The 17,272-nt window shown below is 38.7% G+C and overlaps 1 protein-coding gene across 1 annotated transcript in view; it reads right to left on the bottom strand.

Annotated features, from left to right (window-relative positions):
• LOC107587099 (transcription factor COE3-like) overlaps nucleotides 1-17,272 on the bottom strand; it is a 114,818-nt gene that overhangs the window by 72,734 nt on the left and 24,812 nt on the right. The window contains exons 6-7 of the mRNA XM_016274743.1: nucleotides 15,606-15,674; nucleotides 14,146-14,214 (exon numbers count right to left, since the gene is read on the bottom strand). Coding sequence (XP_016130229.1) covers nucleotides 14,146-14,214; nucleotides 15,606-15,674 — 138 coding nt within the window. The remainder of the gene's footprint in view (nucleotides 1-14,145; nucleotides 14,215-15,605; nucleotides 15,675-17,272) is intronic.

The following is a 17,272-nucleotide window of genomic DNA, read 5'->3' as shown; positions in this document are numbered from 1 at the left end:
ATCCAGTCAATAACACTGTAATATTTATGAAGGCTGGATGCTGGCCTGCCCTAAAACCCAAACTCCAGCAATCCTGAATTATAAATTGGTATTGATTTGTGTTGTGTTTTGTGTGAGTGTGTGTGTGTGTGTGTGTGCACACGTGTGTGTTTGTTGGAGAGACTGAGAAATATAGAAACTGTCTGTCTGTGTGTGTGTGTGTGTGTGTGTGTGTGTGTGTGTGTGTGTGTGTGTGTGTGTGTGTAAGAAAGACAGATTCGTTTGGAAAGCGAGAGACGGTGTGTTTTTACGGGCCCGATAAAATTCTAACAAGAGGTGTATATAGCTTCAGGTGGGCAAACGAGTTGTGTCTGAGTATGAATGAGAATTGACATGCCTATGCAAGAATGTCTGTATATAATACTATAAATGTAAGTAGGTGCATTTGTGACTGTGCACATACATACTGTACCTGTGTGTGAGGTTTAAACTATGGGGTCTTACTAACAACAACAAAGCATAAAATATACATGATCCTCTGGCTCTAGAGATCTATGTCAGCTGCACATAACACAACAAAGGCCGACCCAGACAAACACCAACACAATAAACTACACCACCACAACTCAGACACAAGCCAGGCTTCATCACAAGCAATCCCTGCACCTGGGAAAAGCTCTCTATGTAATGGTGGACACTAATTAGTGGTGTTTACTAAGGCACTTAAGGCAAACAGCACTATTACAAGTGCTCATACTTAGGGTTTGTGATTTAACACACTTCTAACCAAGTATTAAATGTACTGTTTGTGCTACAAACACTTTAAATCATATGGGGTTTTTTTTGAGGATAGGTGTGCTATTACTTTTCAAAACATTTAGATTTACGGTTTTCACATGGCAGACTAAAAAAAAACACTGTGGAGTTTAATGACCATGAATCACTCACTGAATCACTATAATATTAAATGTAAATTATATGTAAATTATTGTCTATAAAATATTAAATACTACTGTTTAAAAGTTTGGGTTAGAAATAATTTTATTTGTAATGATTACTTTATTATTATTTTTTCAACAAATGTCATTATTTTTATTTAAAACTTTTTATTTAGCAAAATTGCACTACATTGATCAAAAGTAAGAGTAAAGAGTTTTGAATTATTACAAAATATTTATATTCCTATTCCTAGGAATAGAATAATTCTATTCTATTCTTTCTTTTTGAAATATTTCTATTCCTATTCCAACTTCTATTATATGCTAAATTGTAAATTAAATTAAATTGTAATAATATTTCACAATATCACTGTTTTTACTGTATTTTCACCAAATAAATGCAACCTTGGTGAACATAAGAAACTTCTTTCAAAAACATAAAAAAATATCTAATGACCCCAAACCTTCGAATGGTACTGAAACGGTTTTTGTGTTGTAATTTCATCGTAGTTGGCTGATTTTAACTGGTATGAGATAATGACTGTTTCGAATTACAATAGAAGTCAATCATCAGTTCATTGAAACAATATAACATCTCAATGGGAGGATCTGTGTGTGTTTATCTGTATGTTTGTGATTATGTAACGGTCAGTCCCTAAAGAAGTCTCCTGTGGCTGGCTACTACGCTGCCACGGTCACCCACATCAGATTTATGGATCTTTATATAGAAATCAATACCCTCTTAATCTGCTCCTCTTTCTCTCTCCAATCTCCTCTGGCCTCCATCCCTCCCCCTCTTCCATTCTCACTCTGTTTCCATTTCTCCACCAGCCTCCGTCCAGCCCCTGCCTTTCTCTCTCGTTTGCCCTCCACCCCACCTCTACCCTCATCCACACCATCACTTCTGTCCTCCACACCCCTCTCCCTTGGTCTCTGCTTCTTTCTCTGCTTATATGCTGGTCTGGGCATGTCAAGGCCAGATTGCACCCTGAGACAGTGAGAGACCCAGAGGACGTAGGGAGGAAAGGAAAAAGAAAGCATAGATGGAGTGGTGGAGGATAAATCACACTCATTCTAAACCACATCAAGGACATTCTATACCGCTGTGTTTTCCTGCTGTTCAGCTGTGTGGGATTTCGGAGGTGAGGCTGACTAGATTTGGACCTGTAGAGTTCAGCTCACAAATCACTCCCTGATCCAGTTGGGAACTCTAGAGGGGGAATGACCTTTCTTCTGCTTTCGCTACTGTTTACTGTATGTTTATTGTGTTCAACTGCATAACATTGTTTCCTAATCATAGACAACCTGACAAAACAAAAAGCGATAAATCGTGACTCCCATCAACGCTAACTGCGGTTTTTGCCCTAAAAACAAGAGATTTACAGTGGTGTGAAAAAGTTTTTGCCCCCTTCCTGTTTTTTTTTATATTACACAAAGATAACCCCAATAAATACAAAATGCAGTTTTGAAATAATTATTATATTTATTAAGGGAAAAAAAGCTGTCCAAACCTGCCTGGCCCTATGTGAAAAAGTAATTACCCCCTAAATCTAATAACTGGTTGTGCCACCCTTTGCAGCTGCAAACTGCAATCAAGCGTTTGCGATAACTGGCAATGAGTCGTTCACATCGCTGTGGAGGAATTTTGGCTCACTCTTTGCAGAATTGTTTTAATTCAGCCACATTGGAGGGTTTTCGAGCATGAATGGACTGTTTAAGGTCATGCCACAGAATCTCAATCGGATTTAAGTCCGGACTTTGACTTGGCCACTCCAAAACCTTAATTTAGTTTTTCTTGAGCCATTAAGAGGTGGACTTGCTGGTGTGTTTGGGATCATTGTCCTGTTGCATAACCCAAGTGCGCTTGAGCTTGAGGTCACAAACTGATGGCCGGACATTCTCCTTCAGGATTTTCTGATAGAGAGCAGAATTCATGGTTCCATCAATTATGGCAAGTCGTCCAGGTCCTGAAGCTGCAAAGCAGCCCCAGAACATCAATGATGATCTTTTATGAAATGCTGTGTTGGTACACAACGGGACACGCACTTTCCAAAAGGTTCAACTTTTGTCTCATCAGTCCACAGAATATTTACCCAAAAGTCTTGGGGATAATCAAGATATGTTTTTGGCAAATGTGAGACGAGCCTTTGTGTTCTTTTTAGTCAGCAATGGCTTTTGCCTTGGAACTCTCCCATGGATGCTGTTTTTGCCCAGTCTCTTTCTTATTGTTGAATCATGAACACTGACCTTAATTGAGGCAGTTCTTTAGATGTTGTTCTGGGTTCTTTTATGACCTCCTGGATGAGTCATCGTTGTGCTCTTGGAGTAATTTTGGTAGCCCAGCCACTCCCGGGAAGGTTCACCACTGTTCCAAGTTTTCTCCATTTGTGGATAATGGCTCTGACTTTGGTTCGCTGGAGTCCCAAAGCCTTAGAAATGGCTTTATAACCCTTTCCAGACTGATACATGTCAACTATTTTGTTTCTCATCTGTTCTTGAATTTCTTTAGATCGCAGCATGAAGTGTTGCTCTTTAAGCATGCTTCACTTTGTCAGACAGGTTCTATTTAAGTGATTTCTTGATTCAACAGGTCTGGCAGTAATCAGGCCTGGGTGTGGCTAGTGAAATTTAACTCTAAACCACATCAAGGACATTCTATACCGCTGTGTTTTCCTGCTGTTCAGCTGTGTGGGATTTCGGAGGTGAGGCTGACTAGATTTGGACCTGTAGAGTTCAGCTCACAAATCACTCCCTGATCCAGTTGGGAACTCTAGAGGGGGAATGACCTTTCTTCTGCTTTCGCTACTGTTTACTGTATGTTTATTGTGTTCAACTGCATAACATTGTTTCCTAATCATAGACAACCTGACAAAACAAAAAGCGATAAATCGTGACTCCCATCAACGCTAACTGCGGTTTTTGCCCTAAAAACAAGAGATTTACAGTGGTGTGAAAAAGTTTTTGCCCCCTTCCTGTTTTTTTTTATATTACACAAAGATAACCCCAATAAATACAAAATGCAGTTTTGAAATAATTATTATATTTATTAAGGGAAAAAAAGCTGTCCAAACCTGCCTGGCCCTATGTGAAAAAGTAATTACCCCCTAAATCTAATAACTGGTTGTGCCACCCTTTGCAGCTGCAAACTGCAATCAAGCGTTTGCGATAACTGGCAATGAGTCGTTCACATCGCTGTGGAGGAATTTTGGCTCACTCTTTGCAGAATTGTTTTAATTCAGCCACATTGGAGGGTTTTCGAGCATGAATGGACTGTTTAAGGTCATGCCACAGAATCTCAATCGGATTTAAGTCCGGACTTTGACTTGGCCACTCCAAAACCTTAATTTAGTTTTTCTTGAGCCATTAAGAGGTGGACTTGCTGGTGTGTTTGGGATCATTGTCCTGTTGCATAACCCAAGTGCGCTTGAGCTTGAGGTCACAAACTGATGGCCGGACATTCTCCTTCAGGATTTTCTGATAGAGAGCAGAATTCATGGTTCCATCAATTATGGCAAGTCGTCCAGGTCCTGAAGCTGCAAAGCAGCCCCAGAACATCAATGATGATCTTTTATGAAATGCTGTGTTGGTACACAACGGGACACGCACTTTCCAAAAGGTTCAACTTTTGTCTCATCAGTCCACAGAATATTTACCCAAAAGTCTTGGGGATAATCAAGATATGTTTTTGGCAAATGTGAGACGAGCCTTTGTGTTCTTTTTAGTCAGCAATGGCTTTTGCCTTGGAACTCTCCCATGGATGCTGTTTTTGCCCAGTCTCTTTCTTATTGTTGAATCATGAACACTGACCTTAATTGAGGCAGTTCTTTAGATGTTGTTCTGGGTTCTTTTATGACCTCCTGGATGAGTCATCGTTGTGCTCTTGGAGTAATTTTGGTAGCCCAGCCACTCCCGGGAAGGTTCACCACTGTTCCAAGTTTTCTCCATTTGTGGATAATGGCTCTGACTTTGGTTCGCTGGAGTCCCAAAGCCTTAGAAATGGCTTTATAACCCTTTCCAGACTGATACATGTCAACTATTTTGTTTCTCATCTGTTCTTGAATTTCTTTAGATCGCAGCATGAAGTGTTGCTCTTTAAGCATGCTTCACTTTGTCAGACAGGTTCTATTTAAGTGATTTCTTGATTCAACAGGTCTGTAAGTAATCAGGCCTGGGTTTGGCTAGTGAAATTTAACTCGGCTTTCTAAAATAATGTGGTTAATCACACGTTCATGATTTAACAGGAGGGGGCAATTAATTTTCAAGTAGTGCCAGGCAGGTTTGGACAGCTTTTTTCCCTTAATAAATTAAATTTATTAACCACATATCTGCATTTTGTATTTACTTGCATTATCTTTGTGTAATATTAAAATTAGTTTTATGATCTGAATCTTTTAAGTGTGGCAAATATGCAAAAAAAAAACTATTTTAAAACAGGAAGAGGGCAAAAACCTCATGGCACTCTATATGTTCTGTCGGTCCATGGGTTTCTATTTTTATCCCATTGTTCTGGTTAGATTCTAGTATATTCTCAATGGTCTAAAATCCCACTGCACACAGTTCTATATTAGCATTAAACTAAGTTTACAAGACATTTTATTTCCACAATGTGACATTTTAGAGTGAAACTGGAAATTCAATGAAAATTAGAAAAATATTCAGATATATAATGATAGAAAATCCAATAAATAAATACATAATTAGATTTCCATTAAACAGAAAATGCAATAAAATTAACTGTTAAAAATGAAGAAAAAATGTAATTAAATACAAAACATACAGTTAATCACTGAAAATGAAAAAACAAATACAAAGAAAAAATCTGATATTCAATGAGAAAAAATACATAAATATTGAAAGATAAAAATGCAAAAACAGATATTCTTTGAGAAAAATTAAAAAAGGAGAGAGAAAATAACTGAATATTGAATGAGGTTAAAATACTATTTTACTACTAAATGCTAATATAATCAAATAGTCAATGTGAAATTAGGGGGGGGGATTTAGAAAAATATTTACTTTGGACAAAAACTACAACACTAGACACTTTACATCTGGTTAGGCCATGACATACAACTAAAATGCTTACTAAAATGAAAAGACCCTAAGAGAAAGCCAGAATATATACTATGATTTAGATTTAAGTCAGAACTAAATTTGATATGTTTAAACGCATATGCATTCTGTATTCAAAACCACTTTTATATGTGAGCACCTCTCGAGAACATCTGCAGTTTGACCGGACCATGACCTGCACAGAGCCCCACGCTGATCTGGATCTCCATGGGGCGACAGGACTGCTCTACCCTTTCAGCAGATTAAGGAGGAGCATGCAAACCCCCTTCACATCTGCTAGCCAGAATCAGCACCATGGATAGAGCCACCTTAATGAAGCATGGCACCGTACCCTCTGATGCAAAACAGCAGGGCCTCGTTAGGACTGTTTTTAATTGGACAGACGTTTTAACAGTAAAGATTGTAAAAATGCCATGGTAAAAATCTATTAATTGTTAAACAGTTTGCTTATTATATATTGTAAAAATCGGAGAGTAGATATAAAGCTGGATGTATTAGATATTGAAATGTACAAATGTTATACATTTTTTCAAATGTTTCTAAATATTTTAAATAAATGAACTGATTAAATCAGTAAGGAATGCAAAAACAAAAAAAATGTTTTTAAAAATCATAATAAAATTACTAAAAACAATCAGTGAGAAAAAAATATTATATGAAATATTTTGAAAAAAAAAATAGAAAAAATATATTTGGATACTAAATAAATAAATAATTACTGTATATTCAATAAAGAAATTGAAAAAAAGACAATAAAACATAAATAAATAAAAATTCTGATAAATGTAATGGCATTTCAGTTCATTTTGGCGTAAAGTATTGTTAAATTTAAACCTTTTTGGATATTGACCATAAATTAATAAATTAAAAAATTTCCAGAATTCCCTGTGTAACACTTCACATCTGATGTTTTTTTTTTGTTGTTTTTTTTTGTCAGTTATTTGTAGCATCTTCTGTTGTTAAATGTTTAATGTTCATTGCATTATTTTAGTGACAAGTTTGTTACCATGATGGTGTGGGGATTTGTGTGGATGATACTATGTATCTTCTATATATTAGTATGTAGAAAGATCTTTAATTTTAATTTTTAAGAAAACAACATGCAAATAAATAAATAAAATGGGGAAAAAACAGACATTCTATGAGAAAAACTGCAACAAAAACTTGGGTAAAGCTATCTTAATGTAGATATAAAGCTGGACATATTAGATATAAAAATTTACAAATGTTATCCAATTTTTTGTTGCTTAAGACATTGGACAATTCAAAAATATCTAGACATTCAATGAGAACAAAAAAAAACGAAACGAAATAAAAAAGAATGCAAAATAAATAGAGTAAATACATTTGGGTAAATTTATCAGACAGTAGATAGAAAGCAGGCCGCACATATTGGATAATAAAACTTTCACAATTTATTAACTATTTGTTGCTAGAGATGTTATATGAGTCATCACAGTGATTTTACCACAGTAACGGAGCAGTTTTAGGCAAATTACAAAGAATAATTATCCGATTTTAGTCTGAAATCATATACTGTACCCCTCTGGCATCCGAGTATGGGTTAGACTCCGAGTTCAGGCCCAGTTCAGCGATATCCCGGACGAGTCAACATGATCTTAGTCAATACTGGGGCGTGGCTAAGAGGACTGTGTTTACTTTCCCAGATTACACAGCACCCAGTGTTCCTTCTTTGAGACCCGCAGGAGGCAGCGATATGTCGACAGAGGGATAAGGAAGAAGCGATCGATAGCTTTTCCCTCGCAGAGGGGTAGCGAGGGATAATGCTAGCATTAGTGACAGGCACTGGAGGGGTGGATTTAGCTGCAACACTTCCACGCTTGCTGGAGGGGGGCGATCAGATTCCCATGACCCCAAACACGCTCTGCCGGTCAGTGGAAGGAGGCGATGCTCACCTGGCTGTTTGGAGAATCTGGCTCCGAGCATCTATCAGCATCCCTAAAGAAGTTGCACGAAACCCCGCATAATGGTGTAAGAACTGACAGATGCGTAGTTGTTGTTTTGTTTGAGTTCCTCCTCCTATTCCTGCCTTTCTGCTTTTCTCTTTCTCCATCAGAGCGGGCCCTCAGGAGCACATTCCTCCCTGCAGGGCCCGGGGCCGTTCTGCAGGCTGTGACTAAGCCTGAGCCTAGTGTTGTCGGCCCCACAGGCTCCCAGACACATCTCACCTCAGGCTCTGGATGCAAACACAACACTTTCCCCATAGAGAGCAGTAAACAGGCACTACAGATGCCCCTCGCTCTGCTGTAACTCCTGCCAGCCTCACCGACTGCTTCATCTGTTTTTAAGTGAGTAGAAGTGCAGACCTTTAGCACAAAGCTTTTTGTGTGTTATAGCAACAACGAAGAACAGATATAGGTATGTTTCACCACAAAAAAGCACACTGAAAAATAAACACTTGTTATCTATTTCTACCTGATCTGACCATTAAAATTGCTTTAGTTGGTGTAATTTAATGTAGTGAATAGTTTCATTTCAGGTAACCACGGTGTGAAGAAAAAATTGTAGCTGGATGTACAAAATGACAACTTTATTAAGCAAGGAGGTGGAATTTGTCAAGAATTTTTTAGGCATTGGCTTAAGCCATGATAGCCATATTTTTAAGATTAAGATCAAATTAAAAGTGCTGTTAAAGGTAATATTCATGAGCCATGTATTAGCCAGGATTATTTGGTTTATAATATGTTCTCCAACTTTTCAGATAATTTCTACACCCCTGATTCAGTCAAATAAATTTACTTAGAAAACTTTAAAAATTTAAACTTTTTATAATATTTTAAATAAATGAATTGATTAAATCAGTAAGGAATGCAATAATACTAAAATCTTTAAAAAAAAATCACAAGAACAAATTTGCTAAAAACAATCAGTGCGAAAAAATAATATATTAAATATTTTATGAAAAAAGCAACAACAAAAAAATATGTATATTTTTATGCTAACTAACTAACTAATAAATAAATAAATACTTACAATAATATATACACAATAATATATGCACAATATATACAGTATATATATATATATATATATATATATATAAATACTGTATATATACACAATTATATATATTTTTTCTTTTTTTTTTCTTTTATATATATATATATTATATGTTATATTTTTTTGTTTGTTTTTTTTTTAGCTTGATTTAAACCAGCTCATTTCATGTTACCACATGAAGCTGGAAGGGTCTTGTTTTCCCATAGAGGACATGATCAGCATGGGTCTACATGCAGGTCATGGTCTGGCCAAACTACAAATGTTTCAAGGTGCTAACACATAAGGGTGGCTATGAATATTGGATGCATTTAGGATTGAACTAACTAACAATTCTGCAGCTTTAAAAGGAAAGTCTTCATATGTGGCACACATGGATGGTACTGCAACAACAAGCCAGTAAACATCCAAGTCCATGAGGACATTGGTGCTCCAGATAAGTTACAGTGAGTTAACCTTCTGTTGGAGGCTTCTGTGCGGCAGAGGGTGAGACTGTAACAACAGAACCGAGAGGGAAGGTGCTTGTGGTTGTGTGGCTTTCTATTTGCAGGCCTGGCTGTGTAGCTGGTGTAGCGAGAGTTGAAACGGATAGCCCGCATGAAAGAGGAGAGGTCTACAGCACAAACAGCGCCTGCCGTATTTCCCTTCAATCCTCTCAGTTGGCCACTCAAGGTCACCATCACGTTACGGCAAAGATAAAAAGACACTTTTGCATTAGGTTGTGGCTGCAAGATTAGTGCTGAAATTGTCAGATATGATATGTATCAGCGTCATTTCCCAAGACACGCTGAGATGTGGCGCTTCTGTGGGCGGTATAGGTTTGAATTAGACCAGCAACGCGTCATTATCCCATTCTACCGTCATCTATCTACTTTTACTATTCAAAAAAGCACAAAAAAATAATATCTTTGAGAGTGTAGGCTAAAAGCGCAGGAATGATTGTGTTCAATTGATGGGGGTGCTTTGGGTAAAAATGGCTCAATAGACTCAGGGTTAATGAGAGATGACCATTCTAGAATTGCAATGGGAACTTTACGCTGCACATCGTCATGCGACTGGCCTCATTTCACCTGCATCTGTCACTGTTTTTATCAGAGTGCCACCACCAGGGCTACAGTCGTGCCACTGCAGAATGTTCAAAAATCGCTCTCGCTTTCTATTCATACTCTTGTTTCTTCTCTATTCCAAAGAAAAGAAGTGTGTATGAGAGCAGAATGGGAAGCAAGACGAGTCCCCCTGTGAGGGACAGGATATACTGAATTATTGAACCAGCCAAACGGGCCACCTGCCCCTACAACACACCATGATCTTTCATATTTCACACATAAAACACACACATACACATGCACTAAAACATACCTGCATAACGGACAGACCTAGTATGAGTTCAACCTAAAACAATATACAGTATGGCAAACCTCTTAAATTATTCAAAATGAAAATTCTGTCATCATTTACTCACCACAAAGTTGGATGAGTTGCTTTAGCTGTTGAAAGATATTCTTAAGAATGTTGGTGACAAAGCAGTTGACAGTAGCCATTTTCTTACATAGTATGGAAAAAAAAATATTATGGAAGTCAATGGCTACCGTCAACTGAAATTCTTCAAAATATCTTCTTTTGTGTTCAGCGGAAGAAAGAAACTCGTACAGGTTTGGAACAAGTGGAGGGTGAGTAATCGATGACAGAATTTACATTTTTGGGTGAACTATCACATTTCATGTGATAATAAAATTATGCTTTTGTGACGAATAAAAGCGACTGCAAATTTTTACTCTAAAAATGAATAATCAATCAAATAGTTGCATCACTCCTCTTGATATTCCATATTAAAGCACATTAAAGACTTCCCAGTCCTGAGTGTATAATGTCATACACATACAGTATCAGCCTGTAATGTGTCTCTAACACACACGTACATAAAATCTGCCTCTTTAACACCCTTCTCTTCTGCCTCTGACTCATCTCCACTTCCAAGAGCTCATCATTTTTTTCAATTTTACCCAGGCTGCCCAGTAATGTCCTTCTTTTATTGCAAATCTATACTCTTAATCTGGCCGGCACCGATGGGCGCGCAGCTCGATCAATAGAAAGCGATTGCTGGGAAGAGTCCAGAGAGGCTGATAACCAAAAACCAGCAGCCACCCCCACAGGGTTAAGCTCTGACATAGACATGCACATATATGTACAACCACACACAGCTCTACTGCATACAAACAGTCAAAGATAGTGTTAAGATTAAGTTGCACACATGCACATTTGTATATACATGTAGACATAATCCTATACAGACAGTCAAACATATGTAGGGTTAAGTTCTGGCATAAGCACACATATAAATAAGCAATGGGAAGGACTCTACTTTATCATTTAAAAAAAATAGTGCTGTCAAACAATTAACCGTGATTAATCGCATCCAAAATAAAAGTTTTTGTTTACATAATATATGTGTGTATAATGTGTATATTTATTATGTATATATAAATACAAACACATGCATGTATATATTTAAGAAAAATGTGTTATGTTTATATGTTCATTATATTTATATATAATATAAAATATAAGAATCAAAATGTATACATGTAAATACATTTTATAAAATATTTTCAAAATATTTACTGTATGCGTGTGTATTTATATATACATAATAAATATACACAGTACACATAAATATATTATGTAAACAAAAACTTTGATTTTGTATGCGATTAATCACGATTAATGACAGCACTAATATATATATATTTATTTATTTTTTTTACACATCATATTATCAATGTAACAATTTGTGTAAAACATTAAATTGTAAAAAATATGATTACCTTTAAATTTAAAACCCAATACATTGTTTATTTCCTTTCAAATTATTTTCTACTCCAAGATTTCCTGACTGCATATAAAAAATATTACACTTAACACAGATGTCTCAAGAACACGTCTTTGTCTTCACTTTCACACATCTACTAATCTGTGCCATACAGGACATTCACGAAAACATGCTCTCCTGATAAAGACAAGAGGAGAGACACTTTGTTAACACAAATATGGAGCAAAGGTCAGTAAGGTCACATGGAAATGAATGTTAACCCTTATCTATGGTCTGATTTCAATGCTTCACTCCTTGTGCATGACTCGAAATTAAAAGCATAAAAGCGAATAATGACCATCACAATCAAGGCTGGATGTGTGGGAGGCACAAGGAGTTAATTAGACCAAACTCCCCCATCCTGCTCTAAGCACTGACAGCACCGCACAATTTATTGTCCAACTAAGAGAACTCTCTGGATGATCTAATTGCAATATTAGCTTGTACTAACACCTGTTTTAAAGCTCGCCAGAGCGATATTTCACCCAGCCCATCATTGCTTGAGCACTTCTTGATCTGCAAATGGCATGTAATGCAAGTGCTTCCCGGTTTGTGTAAGTAAAGGCGTCGTGAGATACGACCCCTGACCTTCCTGACCCATACTTAACCCCTAACTAAGTGGACTCGAGAATAGACTCACGAAGCTGGAACAGGACAGGAAGTGACTGTGTCGCTGCAATTGCCTTATTTCCCGTGACAGCCAATAATGGGCCGAAATCAAAAAGAATCAAGTGAAGCTCTTTGTTTGTTGTTGTTTATCGCCCCCATTAGCGGTAAACATCACGATCAATGGGGCAAAATTGATGAGACCAAACTAACGGAGAGGCAGGCGTGAAAAATGGTTCCTTCGAGCGCCACCAGGTCTGGCTGTGTTAATGCAAGTGTGCGCATGCGAGGGCTCTTATTTGTGATGCATGGGGCCGCACAGTCGTGCGCAGCAGGTCTTGATTTACAGAGCAGATCTGTGCTTGAAACAAAGGTAGAGACTGTGGAGGGCAGGATGAATGGCTGTCATTAAGCCTTTTACAGTGACGGGCGCTACAGCTGATTTGCATGGTGGGCCGGCGGCCGTCCCTCGTGCTGAACTGATTTATCTGTTGGTTTAAGGAGCTCAGGGCGGCGCTCCTATAAATACTGCCCATCTTAATAGGGCGCTAAAATGCAGTCGTATGGACCGGTCTGTCTTAAATCACACGCATCCGCTGTCATCCGTAAACACTTTAGAATGGGTTTTGGTCAGCGTAATGAGGAGTTGGGATGTGGCTGGCACACACACACATGCTAGACATCAGCGATTCAGCCCCCACGTAGCGCCATTCATTCCGACTACTCCCAGAGGTAACATTTCAGATGGCAATATCAGCCTCATTGTAGAGAGATGAAAAATTCAAACGCTCTCACGCACGCTTTTGTCGTATTTTGTCGCACCTTTGATGGTTCTCTCGCCCCGTCGGTTGTTAGTAAATTGGCATTATTGGTAGTTTGTTTGCTGGTGCGGCCACAATAATGGCTGCAGGGTTTTGTCATTTACTGAGCGGCTAAATAATGGTACATTCCATAAACGACACTGAAAGCATGAAAAGGTGACATCATCTCTGCAGGTTCGGACCTTACACCAATCAGATGCACTCCATGGCAGCTAGAGGTGAGAAGATTTTGTGTGTGGTTGTGTGTACAAGCTTTTGTAAGTGTGTGTTGAGAAAGAGGGAGGGTCACTGATTTCCGGCTCCCTTCACTTCTGTCTCTGGATACGCTCCAAGGCCAGTCTAACGAGCCAACATGGATTTGGTAATGACCCCTGTGCCCTAGGAGGACACTCTCACTGCTGTCCTGTTTGGAAGTGCACACTCTCTCACACAATCGCATCCACTCCATTCCAGTCATTACCGAACCTCCCTACAGACGCTTTTAGCGGGTAGAAGTCCCGTCAACAGGGTAAAGAGTTTGAGAGAAGGTATTCAGAACAGAATAAGCAGTTAGCAAACCTAAAACTACAAACATTAACCCATGGGGAAAAAAGCTAAATTGTTTAGAATCATATTCAATATCTCTAAATGTTTCAGAATCCCAAATGTGGTTGCTGCGAGAGCTGCGTTTGTCAAGAGGAGCATGTCTACACAAACTGTCTTTCGCTCACTTGGCTGCTGTGTCCTGCTGTGGATGCAGGATTTGCCCCCCAAAATGCACATTAATAAAATATCCAGATGCCCGTAGATACAGGAGTCTTTCCATTTTGGAGGGCAAGAAGAAGATAAAAGATGCTCTTACCTGTCGATGATGACAGGATCAGATGGCGTCTCGTTTCGGTTTCCGCAGCTCTTCTTGTCACAACACCGGCTGAAATGGATAAAAGACATAAGTTACATGTCTATCTAATAGGGATGGATCGATACTGTAATGTTTTAGGAATTTCTACCTCAGCACTGATATCAATTCATAAAGATATCTATCTCTCTCTTTTTACTTATATCATTATATATTTATTTCTGTCATGACAACTCTCGGAGGGATTGGCATGGTAATGTACATGACAATGTTAATGTATTTGGTCTTGGCAGAATAGATCTGCTATGCTGCTGCTGCGGCAGAGCAAGTACCGAGACTTGCTACTGCCAATACATCCACAACATGCTGCTGTAAGCATGTAAGAAATACTGCTGTTGCACATATAACACATATGAATAACCCCCATATAGCATACATAAAACACCCCGTAGCAGATCTATACAGGTGGAGCTGGGGGAGGTGGAGGGTTTCTGAAGTGCGCTGCCAACTTCTACAGCAAACAAAAGCCAGGTATTTGAATATTGAGCAGTGAGCTCATTGGCTACCGATAGAAGAGAGAACCAATCGGCTGCCCCTGTGACAATGATGTCACCAGGTCAGATTGAGCTAAACCTATCGGACTGCGCCATCTAGAGTTTCATGCCAGAACTCTGTATTTGTTTGCTGGTGCGGCCACAATAATGGCTGCAGGGTTTTGTCATTTACTGAGCGGCTAAATAATGGTACATTCCATAAACGACACTGAAAGCATGAAAAGGTGACATCATCTCTGCAGGTTCGGACCTTACACCAATCAGATGCACTCCATGGCAGCTAGAGGTGAGAAGATTTTGTGTGTGGTTGTGTGTACAAGCTTTTGTAAGTGTGTGTTGAGAAAGAGGGAGGGTCACTGATTTCCGGCTCCCTTCACTTCTGTCTCTGGATACGCTCCAAGGCCAGTCTAACGAGCCAACATGGATTTGGTAATGACCCCTGTGCCCTAGGAGGACACTCTCACTGCTGTCCTGTTTGGAAGTGCACACTCTCTCACACAATCGCATCCACTCCATTCCAGTCATTACCGAACCTCCCTACAGACGCTTTTAGCGGGTAGAAGTCCCGTCAACAGGGTAAAGAGTTTGAGAGAAGGTATTCAGAACAGAATAAGCAGTTAGCAAACCTAAAACTACAAACATTAACCCATGGGGAAAAAAGCTAAATTGTTTAGAATCATATTCAATATCTCTAAATGTTTCAGAATCCCAAATGTGGTTGCTGCGAGAGCTGCGTTTGTCAAGAGGAGCATGTCTACACAAACTGTCTTTCGCTCACTTGGCTGCTGTGTCCTGCTGTGGATGCAGGATTTGCCCCCCAAAATGCACATTAATAAAATATCCAGATGCCCGTAGATACAGGAGTCTTTCCATTTTGGAGGGCAAGAAGAAGATAAAAGATGCTCTTACCTGTCGATGATGACAGGATCAGATGGCGTCTCGTTTCGGTTTCCGCAGCTCTTCTTGTCACAACACCGGCTGAAATGGATAAAAGACATAAGTTACATGTCTATCTAATAGGGATGGATCGATACTGTAATGTTTTAGGAATTTCTACCTCAGCACTGATATCAATTCATAAAGATATCTATCTCTCTCTTTTTACTTATATCATTATATATTTATTTCTGTCATGACAACTCTCGGAGGGATTGGCATGGTAATGTACATGACAATGTTAATGTATTTGGTCTTGGCAGAATAGATCTGCTATGCTGCTGCTGCGGCAGAGCAAGTACCGAGACTTGCTACTGCCAATACATCCACAACATGCTGCTGTAAGCATGTAAGAAATACTGCTGTTGCACATATAACACATATGAATAACCCCCATATAGCATACATAAAACACCCCGTAGCAGATCTATACAGGTGGAGCTGGGGGAGGTGGAGGGTTTCTGAAGTGCGCTGCCAACTTCTACAGCAAACAAAAGCCAGGTATTTGAATATTGAGCAGTGAGCTCATTGGCTACCGATAGAAGAGAGAACCAATCGGCTGCCCCTGTGACAATGATGTCACCAGGTCAGATTGAGCTAAACCTATCGGACTGCGCCATCTAGAGTTTCATGCCAGAATTCTGTATTTATATTTACTATTGTTTTAGAGAGCAACATACAACAGTGACTGTATCTTTAGTTAAGCTACTTGATGTTCAGATGGATTTTGTAAACGCAGTATTTGAGAGCAGTGACTTGAATTGGAACCAAATAAAAAAGGGCAAAAAGTGCTCAATGACCACAGAATTATGTATGTGTGCACAAAACACTTTGCTTTCATGCTTAGAAGAACTGCTCTGCTGTGTTCTTTTAGAGATAGGGATGGAGCTATGTAGTGACCGGCAAGTCTTTCTCAAGCTGGTGGCTGCCTGACAGGTCGCCCTCTTTCTCCTCTCACCCTGTGCTCCAGCTGGGCTGGGCCCCCGCCAAGGTCACTCAGCCAGCCTCTGACAGTTTGGACAGCACCCAGAGAAGTCCTGGTGCAGCGGCTCTCTCCCAAATGCTCCTCTCCAACACTGTCATCACCTCTGCCCTTGCCCATGCCCTCGCCCCAGGCTGGCACCTCATCTGGTGGCATGTGGTTCCCCTAAATACATCCCGCCTAGCCCATTCACCCCTTGCCAACCAAACTGGAGAGACCACTGGTGCCGCCTGCTTTGTGAAAATGGTTCCAATTAAGTTTAAACTCATCAGCTTGAGATCATCAGTCAGAAGAGAAATATTTTTGCAGAAGTGTTTCCTGCAGGACTGAGTTCTTACAGCAAGAGACAGAGATACTTCTAAGAATTTAGCACTATCAATATAAGAAATAATCACAGTGTATTTTTTATAATATATTTGTAATTATAATAAATAAAAAAAATATATATTTACATATATATTCTTAAAAACATATACAGTATATTTTTATAGTCCTTTATAATATAATATAATATAATACATAATCACAGTGTATTTTTGTAATAATATATTCAGACAATATATCCTAATATTGTATATTACTACAAAAAAGTACACATTATATTATATTATATTATATTATATTTATTATATTGTATTGTATTGTATTGTATTGTATT

The sequence above is a fragment of the Sinocyclocheilus grahami genome, unplaced genomic scaffold, assembly GCF_001515645.1.
Source record: "Sinocyclocheilus grahami isolate Dianchi unplaced genomic scaffold, SAMN03320097.WGS_v1.1 scaffold89.1, whole genome shotgun sequence".
NCBI lineage: Eukaryota > Metazoa > Chordata > Actinopteri > Cypriniformes > Cyprinidae > Sinocyclocheilus > Sinocyclocheilus grahami.
The sequence above is the reverse complement of the archived record's forward strand: the minus strand, read 5'-3'. Positions and strand labels throughout refer to the sequence as shown.